The 19,588-nt window shown below is 43.0% G+C and overlaps 1 protein-coding gene across 1 annotated transcript in view; it reads left to right on the forward strand.

Annotated features, from left to right (window-relative positions):
* LOC145406480 (uncharacterized) overlaps positions 1–19,266 on the forward strand; it is a 41,438-nt gene extending 22,172 nt beyond the window's left edge. Inside the window, exons 2-3 of the mRNA XM_080277635.1 lie at positions 10,396–10,778; positions 16,451–19,266. Of these exons, the coding sequence (XP_080133761.1) occupies positions 10,701–10,778; positions 16,451–18,892 (2,520 nt within the window). The 5' untranslated portion in view covers positions 10,396–10,700 and the 3' untranslated portion in view covers positions 18,893–19,266. The remainder of the gene's footprint in view (positions 1–10,395; positions 10,779–16,450) is intronic.
* The last annotated feature ends 322 nt before the right edge of the window (positions 19,267–19,588 follow it).

Raw genomic sequence — 19,588 nt, forward strand, 5'->3', positions numbered from 1 at the left:
GTGACACGAATGAAATATAAAGGAAGTCACAGTACTGAAGGGATCAGCCATACGTAAAGGGGAAAAAAATCTCAAAGGATTTTCTCAGGAGTTGACGGATTTTGTCGGGTGTTTGCCTTGTTTTCTTCTACATTCGTTTTAAAAATCACCCAAATTAACTCACATAAGCAATAATAATAAAAAAAAAAAACGGGCACTGGTCCCTTGCGTTAGTAGTTTAGTGCTATATTCCTCACCTTGTTGAATGTCATAATAGATACACAGGTAACAAAAGAAGTGGTGAGGGTCCTACGTTCGATTAAACTGGGGTTGAGCGATATATCTACGCCTGAGACTGAAAAAGTACATACCAGTGACTTCAGGTTGACGCCACATTGATTAAATTTTTTTGGCTGGCATGATACAATATGATATACCCTTAATTCAAAGGCGTACAGTACTGTTTTCCAGATATCTTCGTTCCGTGTTTAAAAATGTACGAAGAAAAGGGAGTGTGGAAACACACACACACACACACACACTCTCTCTCTCTCTCTCTCTCTCTCATAAAGAAGGAGAAAGGACGGCCGGTGTCATCCTTCTCGCCTAACATTTGCAAAAGTCAAGGATCACGTCCTAAAAAAGAAGAAAACTGAGAAAAGAAAAGATACAGCCATCTAGAGAGAGAGAGAGAGGGGGGGGGAGGGATGGAGGAGAATTGGAGGGAAGAAGGGGTGGTGAACATGTGCACTTTGACACCGCACGGGATTGCATTTTCTTGTTTTTTGCTTTAACGAGTAAATTATCAAGTTTCGTATCATGGTTGACTTCCATATCCTGGATTTCATTAGGTATCCTTCAGCACCCTAATATCTGTGGCTAGGTATAAATCATCTCTCATCCTGTTTTGTATGGTCACTTCGATACGTCTCCATTTACACCATCTCCACTCACTCTACCCCCACTCACATGCCCCGTCTACCAGTGTGAGCAATAGTTACGTTTGACAGGCAAGTGAAAGATTTTGTATCGACTGTATTCAAAAAACGAAAAATTCCCAGTGTCGATCGATAGAAAAAAAATAAATAAACTTTAAAAATTTATCGGTCAACACCAAGTTATTCTACAGCACATGGAAAAATGCTTGCAAATCCACACCATTGGATACCGATAATTGCCCAGATGCCTGTATAGAGATTCTAGGAAGATTTTTTTTTTCTTTTGATAGGATTCATACTTTGGCCTGTATAGTGCTAGCCTGTTCCATTTAGCTCCACGAAATTGGAGAATTTGATTTCCCTATCTTGTGGCTTCTTCCTTCTACTTCATCTCAGGGTTGCGACTCCCTTACTCTGGTTGTCCGTCTGTTGTCTCTTCTGCTGAAGACATGGCCTGCCCACATCCATTTCTACATTATAACTGTGGTGAGAACTCTAAAACAATTTCTTTTTCTACCTCAATGCAACATTATATTTTATTATTATTACTATCAGACGCTGTTATGAAGCTTTAGTTGAAACAGTAGAAATACTTTATCAGTTGAATTCATATGCCTGATTGTTTCCTGAAATATCCTAATTCATTTTTTTTTTCTTTCGACAGAGTGATTCCATCCTGTTACTGTTGTTTTCCCATTTTGTTTCTCACGTACTTTTCTCAGATCACGCTTTCGCCCTTTGTGACCTACTCTTACCTAGTCGTACCTAACCTAAATTGGACTGGTGTGTTCCAGAAGTTAAATTTTACACTTATCAAGTTTAGGTCAGGTTAAGGTTCAGGTGAATTTCAGTAAGACTGCAGTTACGTACAAGGGAAAAATGTTACATGCAGGCGCAAAGAAACTTTTAAAAACTCGGGAAAAGAGTACTTACAGGCCAAATTCGGTTTATGGAAAGAAAAAGGAAAATACAGAATACAGACAGGAAAAGGGAAAAACCAGTTGGTTGTGTATTTTGACGGCTAAAGTAATGCATTACTTTACCTGTGAGAGAGTTTATGTGTTTTAAGATGTACCGGATGTAGTGGAAGGGCTAATTAGAGATACTTATGTGCAGAGAGGCCTTATAATTGAATGTTATCCGTGATGTGAGGAGGAGAGAAAGATGGTGCAGGTTGAAGGGCGTCTCTTTGTTAGGAGGAGAGTTAATAAGACCACCTTGACGACACACACACACACACACACACACACACACACACACACACACACACACACACACACACACACACACACACACACACACACACACACACACACACACACACACAGAATTTGTTATCATCGCTGTTGCTTTGCCCATTTCCGAGATGCACCTACGACACACCAACAGAGGGATGATACGCTGCAGCACTCACGCGTCACCCGGCCTTTAAGCACTAATATCTGTCATTTCTCTCGTAATAAGCAAGGGATATCACAGCCAGATCTGGTGTCATGGTGTTAGTAGGAGTGTTTCTATGACGTATGGAGGAACATGTGAAAGTGGTGATATAAATTCAAGATAAAGTCCCGTATTCTCTGATAAGGAGACTCCCTAGTACCTCCTACTTAACGATTTATTTTCGGAAATGCCTAGTTAATATCGTTTTGCACGTTCTCTATGCATACTATGACGATATTAGAATGACAGCAAGGACGGTAAGGTGAAATAAGCAAACTAAATTGCTTAGGAGAAGGTGTTACGGGGCTTCCTTAACCGACGAGAATACGAGCCTTGATGTGGGTGAAGGGAAGGCTGTGTACTGGGCATAAAGGAAGGCGGCTGGTCTTGGTACACGCGATGCCCGTCTGTGTGGTAACGCTATTGTCGGTATATTCTGGCTATCACTCGACTGTTTTATTCAGCTTAGGGGAGGCTGTAGGGGTAAGAAAACATGTCTCATTAATCCCTTCAACACAATGACGTCCTGTAAGTCTCATTTTTTACTCCTTTTCTTTTTCATTCTATTCTCTTTCTATCTTCCTTTTTTTCTTTCATTTTTTCTTTCTTTCTTTTTCGTAATGACATCTTGGGACCTTCATGGTTTTCTTTTTCTTTTCTTTCTTTCTTTTTTTTTTTTCTTTTTTTTTTTTTTTTGTTTGCTGCCACCAGACAAATTTTATCAATCATAGGGAGATCACCTGTACTGAAGGGTAAAGACACATTCCCCATTAACTTTTTAGGTATGATATCTAATGGCGCACTGCATCCCTCCGCTGCACTCCATTCCCGCTTTCTCGTCTTTCTCTTCCTCTCCATCTTTTTTCTCTTCTCACCCTTTCCCTCTTCCTCCCTCACCCCTCTCTTTTTCTCCCTTCCTTTCGTCATGCCCTTCTCCTCCCCCTGCCTTTCTCTCTTTTTCTCTCTTTCTCCTCATCCCCTTCTTCTCTCTTCGCCTTTCTCTCTCGTTACTCTGCTCTTTTCATCCCCCTCTCCCCTCGCCCATTCTCTCTTTTCCTGGTAATCTGAGGGAAATCGTCCGGGATGCAGGGAGAACAAAGGCGTCATCATAATCAGTGGGTTATACTGCTGGGCCACATTCGAGTTCTGTGCCTAATTTCTCTTTGTTTGTTTGTGTTTACTTTCTGTGTTTGTTTAATTACTGTGTTTATTTTGGCCGTTATTTTTTTCTGCTTTTGTGTCTAGTATGTGTCTTTATTACGCCGTTTTATTATGCCTGTGTGTTTTTCATTATTTATTATATCTGTTTATTATGTTTTTGTGTCTTTTTATAATGTGTGTGTTTATCAAGTCTTTGTCTACGTGTCTTCTTATATCTTTTAATGTATATAATGTGTATGTGTATTTTTATTATATATTTATGTCTGTGTTAATTAGGTTTGTTTTCATTTAGTCTGTGCATATTGTATCTATTCATATTTATTATCTATGTGTTTATCTCTTTTCAACGATGATGCGAAAGCCAAGGCGATAAATGAGGCGGAGAAACTAATGAGAAAAATGTATAACTGAAAAAAAAAAAAAAAGGACAGGAAGATAAGAGGAGAGGGAAAAACTAAAGGAAAAAATATAAGATAAAGAATTATGTTGATAAATGAAGGAGGTGGAGGAAACGATTAACAAGAAAAATCTGAAAATATTTGGCTAAAAGGAAAATTAAAAAGAGAGTGAAAGAAAGCTGGAGAAATAAGAAAAGATAAAGACAGACGTGACCATAAATTTAAGAAAAGATAAGAAAAATGTGACGATAAATGAAGGAAAAGATAAAAGACGTGGCCATAAATTTGGGAAAAAATGAAAGACGTGACGATAAATTTAAGAATAGATGAGAAAGACGTGACCATGAATTTAGGAAAATATAAAAGACGTGACAAATTTAGGAGCCGAAGGAACTGTTGAAAATTAAATATGGTTAGCTAGAGAGAGAGAGAGAGAGAGAGAGAGAGAGAGAGAGAGAGAGAGAGAGAAGTGGAGGAACTGACGAAGAAGAATCAAGATGACTTACTAAAAGGAAGACGAAGAGAGGTAAAAGATAGCAGGGGAAATCAAGAGAAAGAAGGATGGAAAGAAGAGAAGAAAGATGCCGTAAATGGAGGAAGTGGAGGAAGTGACGTAAGAGAAAATCAGTTGTGACAGAAGGAAAAATGAGTGTGAAAAATGAGAGCCTGAGGGAATACAAGGACAGGCGAGAGGAAGGGAAGAGATTAAAAAAAATATATATATCTGGGGGTAAAAAACAATGGGAGACTTGATAAAGAGGGGGAGGCGGTGACCGGAAAGAAAGAGAGGGGAGGGAATAACAGAAGCAGAGGAGAGAGGGGAGGAAAGTTGACAGATAGGGAGAGAAAGGACGGTGGAAGGGAGAAGGGAATGGAGAGAAAGACAGAGGAGAAAGAAGAGAAAAACTGGGTGAAAAAGAGTAAGAGACGAGGAAAGGCGGTGACCGGAAAAGGGAGGGCGGGGAAGAAAACAGAAATGAAGAGAGGACAAGGAGGCAGAGAGAAAAAATAAAGAGGAAAAGGGAGACAAAGACGACAGAATGAAGAGAAGTTGGTGGAGAAAAAGAGAGAGGGAGAGAATAGGCGAGAGAGGAAAGGAAAACGAAGGGCGACCCAGATAAAAAGAGGGGGGAGAGAGAAATGATGAGAAGAGAGAGGGACTGACGGAGAGATAAAGGAAGAGAGAAAGATTAGATGGGGCGAGGGAACACAATAGGAGATAGGATAAGAGAGAGAGAGAGAGAGAGAGAGAGAGAGAGAGAGAGAGAGATGGAGACCGGAAAGGCGGGGAAAGGGAAAGAGAAAAGAGTAAGGATGAGGGAAGAGGGGGGATGGAATGAGCAGAGTAACGAGAGAGAAAGGGAGAGAGAGGAGACGGGGATGAAGAGAAAGAGGAGAAGGAAGAGGGAGGGAGAGAGGGAGAGGGAAAGGTCGAGGAGAAACGAGACGAGAGATGGAGAGAAAGATAAAGATGAGAAAGTGTGGATGGAGGGAAAGAGAGAGGAGGAAAGGGAAAGGGGACAGAGAAGGGATATGGAAGAGAAGGAGCGAAAGATGGAAGGCAGGAGAAACAAGAATAATGGAGGAAAGAGAAACAGTGATTTGAGGAAAGAGGGAAGAGGTGGAGGGAAAAAATTCAAAGGAGGGTAGATGGAGAGAATGAAGAAGGGGATGGAGAGAAATAGGAGGAAGATGGAGGGAAAAATATGAACGGAGAGAAAACAATGACGGGCGGAGAGAAAGAGGAGATCTAAGGTCCTTCAGAAGGCTCGATGGAGGAAGAATGGGGTGTTGCATAATGAGGGAAGGGGAGGGAGGAGGGGGTTGTGGAGAGAGAGAGAGAGAGAGAGAGAGAGAGCGCCATGTCAATTATTCACACGGTGCCAGTTCTACCAAGCACTCCAGCACACACCATCCATTCGCTTCCATAAGTATCGTTTATATCAGCACCACTACCAGGAGAGAGAGAGAGAGAGAGAGAGAGAGAGAGAGAGAGAAGTGTATGAGAGAAAGTTATGGAGAGATGGAAACAGAAATGTGGAGGGAAGAACGAGAAACAGATACAGAGAAAGAAAATAAGGAAAGACAGAGACAGAGAGAGAGGAGTATGAAGGAAGGGAAAGAAACAGGAATATGACGGATAAGAGAGAGAGAGAGAGAGAGAGTGGTGCGTGTCAATTATTCACGAGGTGCCAGACTTACCAGGCGCCCCACCTGACACCAGCCACTCTCATTTTACTCTCTTGTCTTCTATCCCCCTCACTACGAGAGAGAGAAATGGAAAGAAGAGAGTGAGATGGAAAGAAGGGAGAAAGAGATGCATCGGACTATGAAAAAGAGAGAGTGAGAGGGAGGGAGAAAGAGAGGAAATGAGGGAGAGAGAGACAGGTAGAGAGGTGTATGGAGCAAAGTGAGTGGAAAATAGGAAAAAAAGAGAAAAGGAAGGAGAGAGCCAAGCATAGAGACTTTGGAAGGAGAGGAGAGAGTGGCAAAGCAGGCAGAGGGAAGGAAGGAGGGAGAGAGTGAAATGGAGCGAAGAATATGGAGGGAAGAGAAAGAGGCAGAGAAGCACAAGAGGACGTATGGAGGAAAAAAAAAAAGAGGAAGGAAAAAAAGGAAGAACAAAGGGGCCAGAGAGAGAGAGAGAGAGAGAGAGAGAGAGAGAGAGAGAAAGAGAGAGAGGTCAATTATTCACAGGGTGCCAGACCAACCAGGCAGTCCACCATCCACCATCCTCCTGTTCCACAATTACGCGTCATCTGCGCCACTTAGCATCGTCCGCTGTGGCTGTGGGTGAGAACAGAGGCGCCGGACCTATGGTGAATACCCTTGAAACACACTCGCTGTACTTGTTTGTTTTCATCTGATGGAACTGGGCTACTCCTATATCCGGAATACCAAGTCGAGGATGCGTGAAGCTTGATGGGCCTTAGTAATGATGAAGTGAGTCTCCCTGGTTACTCGTATAATTCGCTTACTACGAACCATTGTTCCGTCCTTTACTGCCTTTATAACGTGAATCAGTGACAGAAAAAGACTGCGCTAGAGCTCTACATTCTTACCGCTGCACTTCTTTGTGACTTGCATCATATTCTAGTGTTAAATGCTACAACTCACCCTTCAGGATGGAAAGACGACAATTTTGGACCAGGTTAAAGTAAAAAAAATTTAATAGATGAAGGACAGCAGTGATGAACAATTTCTTATCGTACTATAAAAGCCATTTCAACACATGCCGATAAGTTTCCTTTTCCTAAGATGATTGCTTGCATATCAGACTACTGTACTTAAACCTAAGCTAACAATGACAGACTAACCTAACCTAACCTAGACCTTTCACGAAAAGTGACCAAATCAACTACAGTTAGGATATTTATATGAAGGACAGGGAGTAGAAGCTCGCCCCATCCTTATAGTGTTGTGGTACAGTCATGGAAAAAGGTTGGCCTACTACGGTATTTCACTGCGTCCTTTTTACACTTATAGGGCATGCCCGTCACTTTCTTCACTGGCGCATTATGTAACAGAGAATCGTACGTGGTCAAAGAAAATACCAAGCCTGTCTCAACAAGAAATATTACTCAACAGAGGAAGGTGAGGAGAGGAGCTGAAAGTTATGCGAACATTTGTCCCTGGTTGTACAAGGGACTGCACAATTAGTACATATTGTGATCTGCCATAGCCAAGTAAAGGTCTGGCCTATTCCTGTATATAAAAGCACTGCTAAAATCTGTCTACTTGGCAATGGGACTACAGTGCAAGTACCTTAATACCTAAAAATCATCCTCATCAAACTGGGAAGAACCTCGCTTTGCCGGGACAATAGGAAAGGACATTCTAGTAATTTCGTCCATATGTGCAGTGTATGTTAAACTTGGTTCCACCACTGTTTATGTTAGCTTTAGGAGATTCTTTGTATAAAAGTGCTTAAAAATAATCAACACTAGACTATCTGTCTATCTATCTACCTATTGTCAGACGCTTTAATCCCGTAAGGGGTGGCCCCGAACAAATCGCCTCCATGTCGCCCTGTCCCCCGCCATTTCACTGCCCTGCTCCCAACTGACATTCACCTCTATACTATACCTCTCCACTCCAGCCCTCCATCTCATCCTTGGTCAGACAATTCCTCTCCCCTCCTCCCCCTCACTTACATACACTCTCCTCGTCAGTCTTTCGCTGTCCATCTTCTCCTCATAGCCAAACCACCTCAGTGTTTTTCTCCATACGCTTCCTATCACATCCACATCCACACCACAACGCTCCTTCACTTCCTCATTTGTCAGTCTGTCTCTCCATGTGACTCCACAGGCTTCTCTCAAATAACCCATTTCCACTGTTCTCACTCTTGACTTGTGTCCGTCCAGCACGGTCCACGCTTCACTTCCATACGTTAGAGTTGCTATCAACTGAATAAATTTACATGGTGTTGGCTTAAATATAATTCCTAGGCGCCCAAGTTGCATGGAAAGGGTTACTTGATGTATTGTACTTTTACGAAGCCTTTGACAGGTAAGATTTTTCTCATCTAAACAAAAGTCTTCTGGTGTCTGCCTGAATATATTACCAGAGAGCAACAACAGCAACAAAAGAATTAAGGTCTTCACTACCTTAACTACTTTTTTCATTTAATATTTTCCCTATCTCTTAACGATTACATATAACAAGAGAGAGAGGCTTTTGCACCTGGTGGGGTTAGAAATAGTATTCACAAATGATTTCGCAGTCATGCATTTCCTACGATTCTGATGGCATTACATGATAAAAAAAAAAAAACTCTTGATATGACAAAGGATAATAAGTAGATAACAAATGGGTAAACTGAACCAAAAAGACAGTATTACGTACTTCATTTTGCCTGAAGAGTGTGGGATGAGGGAAACATGATACGGCTTCTGCTAGTGAACATGCCTTGTGAAGTGTTTGTGTTTCCAAGATTATTAGTTGGTTAATCATTATTATTATTATTATTATTGTTATTATTATTGTAGCAGCAGTAGTAGTAGTAGTACTGTAGTAGTAGTGGTAGTAGTAGTAGTGGTAGTAATTGTTGTTTGTATTACAACTATTGCTGTAAATCTGTTATTATTATTATTATTATTATTATTATTATTATTATTATTAGTATATTATCATTATTATTATTATCATTATTGTTATTATCATTATTACCATTATTATCGTTATTCTTATAATATTAATACTATATGTTGAATGTGTATGGAGTCTGCGGAGAAATAGCCACTTCAGTCTACCTGTCTAATTTATTCTTACCCCCACCTGACATCTTAATTCAGCTTTTAAGACCACTCGTGCTGAAGCGGTAAGAAAGTGCCACCATCAAAAAATCTAATTACTATATCATTTAATTTTTTTCTCGCTCCCAGTAGACGATTTTCTTGAGAGGTTAAGTCTCCATTTACCTTTTCAGTACGAGGACGTCTTATGTAATTTCCACTTGCTACCTTCAGATGATTTTCTTACGCTTTGAGGAGGCCCGTTGTGGTGAAGGGGTGTGCAAGGAGAGTGTAGGTTATGTGTGGATTATGTGTGTGTATAGTGTGTGTGTGCAGGTAGAGTGCGAGTGCTGGTAGTGTGTGTGTGTGTGTGTGTGTGTGTGTGTGCAGGTAAAGTGCATGTACTGATAGGGTGTGTGTGTAGGTAGAGTGTATGTGTGTGTGTACAGGTGGAATGTGTGTGTGTAGGTAGAGTGTATGTGTGTGTGTACAGGTGGGATGTGTGTGTAGGCAGAGTGTATGTGTGTGTGTACAGGTGGGATGTGTGTGTAGGTAGAGTGTATGTGTGTGTGCAGGTAAGGTGAGGTTGGATGTTACCTGAGTGAGAGTCTCAACTTTAACGTGCCACCTCCGCTACCCCTCCCCCTCCCCCTCCCCTCGCCTCTCTCTCTCTCTCTCTCTCTCTCTCTCTCTCTCTCTCTCTCTCTCTCTCTCAGCTCCTAATGTTCGTTTCATACCAATTTCCAATCGTCTCTCTCTCTCTCTCTCTCTCTCTCTCTCTCTCTCTCTCTCTCTCTCTCTCTCTCTCTCTCTCTCTCTCTCTCTCTCTCTCTCTCTCTCTCTCTCTCTCTCTCTCTCTCTCTCTCTCTCTCTCTCTCTCTCTCTCCCCGATCCTTTTCTGCTTCTTTTCCATTAAATCTAATTTCTCTTTTTTCACCATTTTTTTCCATGACTATCTCTCATCTCCTTATTCATTTTCTCCCTGTTCTCCTCTCCCCTTCCCTGCCTGCCTCTCCCCTCCCTTTCCTTCCATTCCTTTTGTCTTTTCCCTTCTCCCGATTTTCAGACATGCTCCATCTTGGGTAATCTTTCATTCAAGAAATGTTCCTGCTACGAGTTCATTTCCTCGCTCTTTCATCTGTCTCTCTCTCCTTTGTTTCATCTTTTTTTGGTTTCCTTAACTTCTGGCAACTACCACCAGAGCTGAACCCCGTTTTCTTAACTAATCTCTTTCTCTTCCAGACTTTGATATCAGCCGGAGCCATCCTTCTGACGTCACGGAAAGAGCCCGACCGAGTGAAGGGCCATTGACGTCAGCACAAGCTTTGCCCTGACCCCCTTGAAAAATCCCCACACCACGCGATACCAGAGTTTGCTGTTGTCATCTACCGACCTTTACGGTATAATATACTAAGATATTCCTGACTTTCACCGCTGACTATAAACCGCAGATAACTGAAAGCCCCGCATACATCACCAAGAGCTCCTGAAAGCCTGAAGTGCCCCTGGGAAGACTCGGGGCTCCTGACGCAGCGTGACCTGACAGAATGCTGAAATTCCGAGTGACGAACAGCACCAAGGCGCGAAGGGCTGCAGAGGCACAGAGAAAGGCTTTGGAAGAAAAGGTGGGCGGAGTGGAGACGAGCCAGGGAGAGGGAGAGGGAGAGGATGAGGAAGAGGGAGAGGATGACGATGAGGAGGAGGAAGAAGGAGAGGGAGAGGCAAAGAAAGGACAGGGCGAGGCGGAGGTAGAGAGAAAGGTGGAGACAACTGAAGGCGAAAATGGGGTAAGCAATGAGCATGAGGCACAAAAAGAAGAGGAGGAAGCGGAGGAGGAGGAGCAGGAGAAAGGAGAGCAGGAGCTGAGGGAAGGGGGTAATGAAGTTGATATATAGGTAGGAGACCATGACAGAGGAGAGAGTAGAAAGGACGATGCATGATAAAAAGGAAAGATTATTAAGTTAACGCACAAAATAGGAAGAGAAGTGAGTATGAGAAGCGAGCAGATGAAGTTAAGCCAATAAATGAAATCAAGAGACACATTACTAATTAGTTTTAACAGTAGGGACAGCCATTGTACTCTTAAATACAGTTGTGTGAGCTTCTTTTTATGTCTTTTGTGAATCTTTTGTGTGCGAACGTCGGTTATAAATATCGCATTAATCATCAAAGTTTGAGAGTAATCTTTGTGGACTGCTCTAAGATAAGAGGACTTTATTTATTATTGTGCCGGTATCATTATAATGTCTGTCAGCGACAACCAGTGCTTGTCAAATCCAGAAGACTTCTGTGTACTTGTCACACGCATAATTTACGTAATTCAAGCATCTCATGCATCCTCTTTTAATCCTTTCACACTGACGAAGTCCCTTTTATATATTCTTCCTACTACAGACGATTTTATTCAGCTTAAAAGTGGGACAGTTGCCTGTAAACGTACTAGTTTTAAGAGTGTTTCCAACTCTTTCACTAAGAGTCGTCTTTCTTAAGATGAATAATATCGTCTAGTGGCAGAAAGAACATAATTTTAAAAAACGTCATTTTATTGAAAGGATTATATGAACTAGAAATGAATATGTGTCATTGATGTCTTTTCTTTGAGTCTTAATCTCGCTGACAAAGGAAACCATTACACATCTTCCTTAGCATTGTTTGCCTATTACACTTTAATATTACCCATAATGCTCTTTATATCGTTCTAATATCGGCGTAATTTATATCAGTAACATACTTGAGCATAGTGAGGTGTAATGTGGTAATGTATCGCAAGGGAAGAGATGTAATGATATCTCCAATAGCAACGGGAACACGGCCTTTGATTATCACTTCTCTACAGTGACGTCTTTTTCGTTTTATTATTGCACACCCAGATGAATGATAACTTCGGTAACACGTCTCGTTCTGAGGGGCCTAATGAAGGCTTTGTAACACCGCCCCGTTACAAAAGTCTCTCCTAAGCTGAGTAAAATCTTCTGTAGATAGTGGGAATATAATAAAGAGTATATGTCATCGTGCTGAAGAGGCTAAACATGTCTGCCCTCACAAAAGGCATAAAGATCACACATGTACAGTTGTGGACAATAATATCCCTTCACATTTCAATCAGTTATTAATTTTTTGCATATTTTGATAAATATATTGCGCTCCAAAGTACGCATTAATGGATTTCGTAAATAAAAACTGCACACTTTTCATTTTTCTTGCATAATATTATAGGAATTTTGTTCGGCTCCAAAGACTGCATCACATGATTTCGAAAGCCATTGCTGACTGTCTCGTTATTTATTCTAATGTAGTTTTATCAGTATTACTATCCGCAACAGTACCTATATACCTTGCCCTCACCTACAGCCTTGTCCGCATGTTCCACACTTCACCAGGAACTGCAATAACTAATAGCCAGTCCAGTGTCAAACTCGTCCTAGCTTTTTAAACGTAAAGCCATGTTTCACAGTATCTCAGGAAGTAATTTCAAAGTCCAGTCAGGGGCAGTGTGGTGGAAGTGTGGTGGACGCGGATGTGGTAGTGATGGGGGTGGCAGGGCCATAGCTATACAATGGGCAGCATTTTATTCATTTAGTTTTCATAGCACAGTACCTCTTCCTCAGCAGTTAGTTTTGCATTTTTCACCTTAACCCACTCAGGGTTTCCATAAACATTTTGGGCATACGAAATATTTTTTTTCTACTGGGGTAGTGCATATGAAGTCTGCTATATTAGAAAGTTCATTCATTCATTGCCAGACGCCATGTATCCCAAACGGGATGGCCAAGGCTTAGAGTTAATTGTTTTACAGGGAATGTTAAAATATGAAGTATGTTCATAACGTGCTTTCTCGCGCCTGGCAGTACAGGACACTATGGTTTGTACCGGGGAGGGTGGGTAGGACCTTGGAAATGGTGGGGTAACAATATACAAAATATACTCTGCATGAGTAAGCAAAATCAGAAGGCGCACTTAAGAATTGTTGGCTCTTGAACCCTGAGGACGTTAATATCCTCATGTATGTTATCAGTATTAATTATGCGGATTTTAAGTAAAAAAAAAAAAAAAAGTGTTTTGGTGTAAAATGCAAGAGCAGTTGCTAAGAAAGGGGTACTACGAAATCGTAAGCCAGCTAGACTACAGCTCAGTGACTTTGTCAGTCTTGTTCACCACCTGTATTTGTAACTTTTAGTACGATGACTGTTTAGTTTAGGTGTTTAATGAAAGATTATTTTTAGTCAGCTTAACCCGTCCCAGGTTGAAGCTCATGGATGAATAACAAAAATTTTTATCAACTGAGTCACATCCAAGCACCCTAAAACTAAAGGGGAATTAACCTTAAAAACCACTGTATTCGATTATGAGTGATGCATATGGTATTTAAATCCTCGTGCACCAGGGGAATTTCCTCAGGTTGCCACAGGTGGAGAGAGAGAGAGAGAGAGAGAGTCCAAGGGTGGGAGGGAGGTAGATTGCAGGAGTGCATTGAACTGGCAAATGGTGTGGGTCACCTAGGACTTACGTCGAAGTGCCATGAAAAATCAAACTTGGGGCATTTCATGCAAATTTGAAAAAAGCAGAATGTTCAGTACTGAATGATGTAAACTGTCATCTCAACCAGCATGGGACAGACTGGGGAGAATGTACATTGAAGTATCGACCAGTGACGGGCTAACAGACTGTGCAGACTTTTCATGAACCCTTAAGTCCGATGACATATATTCCATTTTATTTTTGCTATCTCCATGCGAATTATTCAGTTTAAGAGCGTATTAGAATTGGATGAACTAATTGTTTCCTTCATTAATATCTTCAGTACCAGAGGTCTTTCTTAAGCTGGGGATAATTAGTTTGAATCAAGGGTATAAAGTCTATCTCTGATTAAATTGGTTAACCCCTCAGCCACAAGATGTCTCTCCTGAGCTGCATGAAAATGCCTTATGGCAACAAGTGCAATATAAAGTTTGATGCGTTATCGTACTGACTGGGTTAAAAGTGGGTGTGTGACGGTGTACGCAAGCCCTCAGTTTGTGATGATGTTTTGTGAAGCTCTTAATGCATGTCAACTGTGTTGGCTTTTGTACTTCTCTGCTGAGTGTATTCTGTAATATAGTATGCTGACTAACCATATTTAATGTTCATAACTGTTTCATGAATACCCCGTCAAAAATTCGGGGCTTCCGTACTCCTCCGCCCTCTCAGACTTTTTTTTTTTTTTTTATGGCAACAAGAGATGAATGAAATATAGCGATTTTCAGTTGATCAGAGAATGAACAGGTAGGACTTCCTAAGGTTATTCTGAAGGTAAGCTAGCTATTTAGTTTATATATTACTTTGTGGTCATCACCAGAAGCTTATAAAACTAGTTCTATTTGTCTGGGAGACACCTGGTGATATAAAAGTTAATAGGTCAATCATAGTGACAGTCTTGCATAAGTTCGATCCCCAAGAGGTGACTGGAGGGTTTTTCAGTCATGAAATGCCACCAAAGGAAGTTGGCTAGTAATGCTTATAAATGCCACAAGTTATGGCAGCTTAGTCTTGGACCTCTACGCTTCGAACGGGGGTAATATGGATTTTGCTACTGTCATATTATCTTTTTGTTTCCTGGTTGTTTCTTGTTATATATATATATATATATATATGATATGTGTTTTTTGTTATTTGTTTCTGTGTTCTATTTTCATTCTCATGCGATAAGGTGGAGAGTCCTCAGACCTGGTTGAGAGCCTACTACCACTTTGATTAACCTAACTGAAGTTAAGTATGTCCAGACTAGGTCAAGTTATGCATTCGATATATTAAATTCTGATGGATTTCAGTAGGACGACACCAACCTTTATTCATGGGAAAGAACGGAGGTGTTACTGGCAAAAAATGAAGTCAGGCGCTGTATGTGATTCCTAGGCCACATGTAAAATATTCCAAAACTTCCAAATCTAAAACCATCTGCCCAGCTATAATCAAACCTAAACTAAACTATAGTTTAATCATATTACATGTTGCCTGATTATCATAAGTCATTATACTGCCTGATTTTACACTTTGCCTTTGACATGAGCAAGAGGAATGAACTGAGAAATCAGGAAAATAAAAACAGGAGACAGTCATCACATGGAAACAGTGAAGTAGAAAAATATAATAAAAAGTTACACGAACCTCAATTGAAAAAAGCCTGGTGATGCCCACACTGTAGTATATTACCCGTTTGTGAACCAGGTGTGATGCATCTCTGTAGCCTTACCCTGAGCAGCCCCCAAAGGCTCATTTCACAATATCCCGAGGAAGTGGATGTATTAGTGTGATGATTATTACTGACTTATTCACGACAGTAGTATGTGTAGGATTTTTGCTAACAATTTTAACTTCCAGTTTCATTAATAAAACTTTTGATACCTTTAAATATTTAAGCTGCCACACACCACCCGAATTCGAACTATGTAAGATGTCATATAGTGTCTGTTACGAACAGACTCTGTGTAAGTGTTGACCCATTATCTGTGATTGTCTCAAGATCCAATGGTGAATTTGCCTGAATAGACTCACCAGGGAAGAAAAGGTAGCATAGCTTTACTCTGTTACAAATTCGAAACGATTATTCCACGTAAACTGTTTGAAGTTCTCTAGTAGTTTAATCACTCCTGTAGGACCTACCCAGCATGGACCAATTGGTCTGCTGCAGTAATCCTATCTTCTTATGTTCTTATGTTCATGATTTCGGGAACTGTTAAAAGTGCGACAGCAACAGAGACTCAGATATCAATGATGAAGCAGTTCAGTCCTGGCGGCCTCGTCACTGTGCATGAGCCATTCACCAAGCACACACACTTTCCACAACCATAACGTGGTGCACTGGATAACCAGATATATAGATAAAGTACAATAGATCTTGATATTACACAAATTTCGTTTTACCGACATGTGAAATGGAGGAGATTGTTGTAAATCTTATTACTCCTTTTCTGTACTGCATAATATTGCATGAAATGAGATTTATCCAGTTTTGACATATTAAAGTATTACACTAACTCAGATTCACTAAATCAAGTTACATGAGTCTCTAAAGCTTCGTCGTTTATAGAGAAATAGGATATGTATTTATATATTCAGAGTAAGTGACAATTAATGTGCTTTGTATATGTTGTTGGGAAAATACTGGATGAATTACATACAGATTATGGAAGGAGGAGTGTGAGAGCTCAGGTGGTGTGTGTGCTGCTTCACTAGTACCGCATGAGTGCCTATGAGTAGAGTAGGTAGCTAGTGGCCATTGGAGTGCCTGATCTTACTTGGCCATATATGCCCCTGCCAGCAGTTCCAGTTGGAGTGGGCGTGGAAACCGATGGCGGCCATGATGAACGAGGGCCAGACTGACCTGGTGTACTGGATCCCACCGCTCTACAGCTCCAACCTGGTGGCTGCTGGCCTTGCCCCTGCCCGACCCCCTTCCCGCCGTCCCTCCCTCTCCCGCTCACCTCGTTCTCCTCTTGCCCGCTCCTCCCCTCTCGCGCGCACCTCCTCCCTCACCCGTTCCTCTCTCAACCGCCCTTCCTTCGCCCGTTCCTCCCTAACCCGCTCCTCCTTCAACCGTTCCTCCATCCACCACCGCCCTTATGCCGGCACATCTGTAAGAAAGAAGCGACTGGCTTCAAGGCGTCCCAAGATGTCCCCTGGGGCCGAAGTAGCTGGAGCCATCCAAGGGCCACCAGGCCACGTTGAGTGCCAGGCCTGTGAGGCAGAGATGGCAGCAGCAGCAGCAGCAGCAGCAGCAGCCGGTGGTGGTGGTGGCACCGACACTGAGAGTGACGTAGCAGACTCTATGACAGGGGGTGAGGGCATGATGGGCCCTAGCCACCCCTACCAGCAGGGCTATCAACCCCAACACCCAGACTACCCACAGCCACAGCACCAAGAATACCCACCACAACACCCAGAGTACCCTCCCCAGCATCACGAGTACCCGCCCCAGCACCCTGAGTATCCCCAGCCTCAGCATCCTCCGCACCAAGAGTACCCTCAGCCTCAGCACCCTCCTCACCAGGAGTATCCACCCCAGCATCAGGAATATCCTCCTCAGCATCAGGAGTATCCACAGGCTCAGCACCAAGAGTACCCACCCCAAATGCAGCATCAAGAATACCCACCCCAACAAGAATACCCCCAACCTCAGCACCAGGAGTATCCACCCCAGCACCCTGAGTACCAGCCTCAGCATCAGAACTATCCACCAGATTACCAACCTCCTCGCCAAGAATATCCACCCCAGCCTCAGCACCAGGAGTATCCCCCTCAGCACCCAGAATATCAGCCTAGTGTTCAGGAGTATCCCCCTCAGCATCAAGAGTACCCACCCCAGCATCAGGAATACCCTCAGTCTCAGGCAGAGCAGATGCAGCAGCAGCAGCAGCAGCAGCAGCAGCAACAAGATCTTCAACAACAACAGCATTACCAAGAGCACCAACAGATGTACCAGCAGCAGACACCAACACCACCACCCCCTCCCCAGGTGCCACAGGACCACCCACAACACCAGCTGCAGCAGCACATCCTCCCGCAGCACCACCAGCAGCACCCGATGCATCACCCACAGCAGCAGCCACCGCCGCACATGCAGCAGCCGCACCCCAGGCCAATGCACCACCCCCCACACACCCGCCCACCACACCCACACCCTCAGCACGCCCACCCCCGTCCCCCACTTGGCCACCCCCAGCACACCCACCCTCCACACGGCCATCCACAACATGCTCACCCACAACACACCCACCCACACACACCACAGCACAGCCACCCCCATACACCACAACACACCCATCCTCACGCCATGCAGCACACCCACCCGCACACACCGCAGCACCACCTCTACCATCGAGGCCAGCAGCAACACGGGATGCATACCATAAGCGAGGAGGGTGCTGTGGCCGGGATGTGCTCACCTTCACCCGCTCGCCAGGCTGCCATTGCCCGACAGAGACCCTTCCGTCGCTCCACCATCAAGCGGCGGTATGTGCATGAGCCTGATGTGGTGCGCCGTTTTTCTGAGCCTGTCAACAAGCCCAAGAGCAGTGCCCCAACCTTCCTCAAGTTCCTGGAGAAGATGTCACATATCCACAGCGTCCCGGTCAAGGCCCCGGAGTCTCCCAAACCGAAACCGAAACCAAAACAAAAGAAGAGCAAACCATTCTTCTCAAAGGACAAGGAGACTCGGTGTTACGGTAGTAAGAAAGTGAAGAGGCCCTCAATTAAGGTATATAACACACCTAACCGACTGTCCAGCCGACGTTCCAGTAGGTCACAGCAGGGTGAGGACGACCAGTGCATTGTTGTCTCCCTCGATCCCAATGCTACTGCAGGCCCCAGTGGACCTCCAGGCGATCCCAAAGCCCAAATACCACCCGGTGCTGCAAGTGCTAAGCCACGTAAATCTTTGGCAGGTGAAACCTTTGAGGCCAGACATGCTCACTTGCAGATGGTTCTGCGCCTCCTGTCTCAACTATACCAAGACAAGGTTGTTCACCAAGACACTGAGATCAAGATGCTCAAGAACAAGATGCAGACACAGGAGAAGCACATCAAGAAAATGGCAACACTTCTAATACAACTAAGAGATGATGTTACCAAACTAAAGCAACAGCCACAGCGTGGGGAGACGACGGGGAGCGAAGGAGGCACTAAACAGGGCAAGGACGTCACCACCACTACCCTTCTCAGCATCAAAGTCGGCGACGAGGGCAAGAGCACAATCGACGTCTAAAACAACGTAGTTCTTGACTAGAGAGAGTATTAGTTTGTCCGGTACACATTCTGAGATTTGCCCACTTTACAAAAAGAATGCTTAAGTAAAGTATAATTGACTGTAGCTTTATCAGCAGATTTACTAAAATTTGCCTATTATGTTAGTTGGTCTCTTGATACTGGGTAACTTAACCAATTATTTTTATCCCTCCCTTTCTTTATATTTGGAGGGTAACTCTTTTATTTCATAATTTACTTTTATCTCAGGCTACCCTAACTGAATAGGATTTGATCATGGTTGTAATTCTACATCCTTTGTATGTTGTATGAACCTAGACAACTACTATAGTAGTCAGATTAATGGCCAGTGAATTTAGATCAGGTAATTTAATTTGGAAATAGTTCAAATCAAGAGCGTGTCAGTGGACTGCCACTGTGTGAATGTTGCTGTGGGTATGGCCGTGCCAGTGTCTGCAACAACATTCGCTAAGTTCCAGTACACATGCTTAATGTTCCCAGATGCACGTTCTTTTACCGTACAAGAGCACAAGCACTACAGGGTATTAATGCAAAGTTCTGTATAAAAGTATATTGTATGTCTTTAGATACAGTGGAGTAGAGTTTGAAGTAAGGAATCGGTGTGCACAGATGTTAAAGTACAAGCCAAAAAACATTACGTCTGGGAAACTTGCACACGACTCTGAAACTTAGGGGT

The sequence above is a fragment of the Coenobita brevimanus genome, chromosome 70 (assembly GCF_032717465.1).
Source record: "Coenobita brevimanus isolate Jiangsu-jjx chromosome 70, ASM3271746v2, whole genome shotgun sequence".
NCBI lineage: Eukaryota > Metazoa > Arthropoda > Malacostraca > Decapoda > Coenobitidae > Coenobita > Coenobita brevimanus.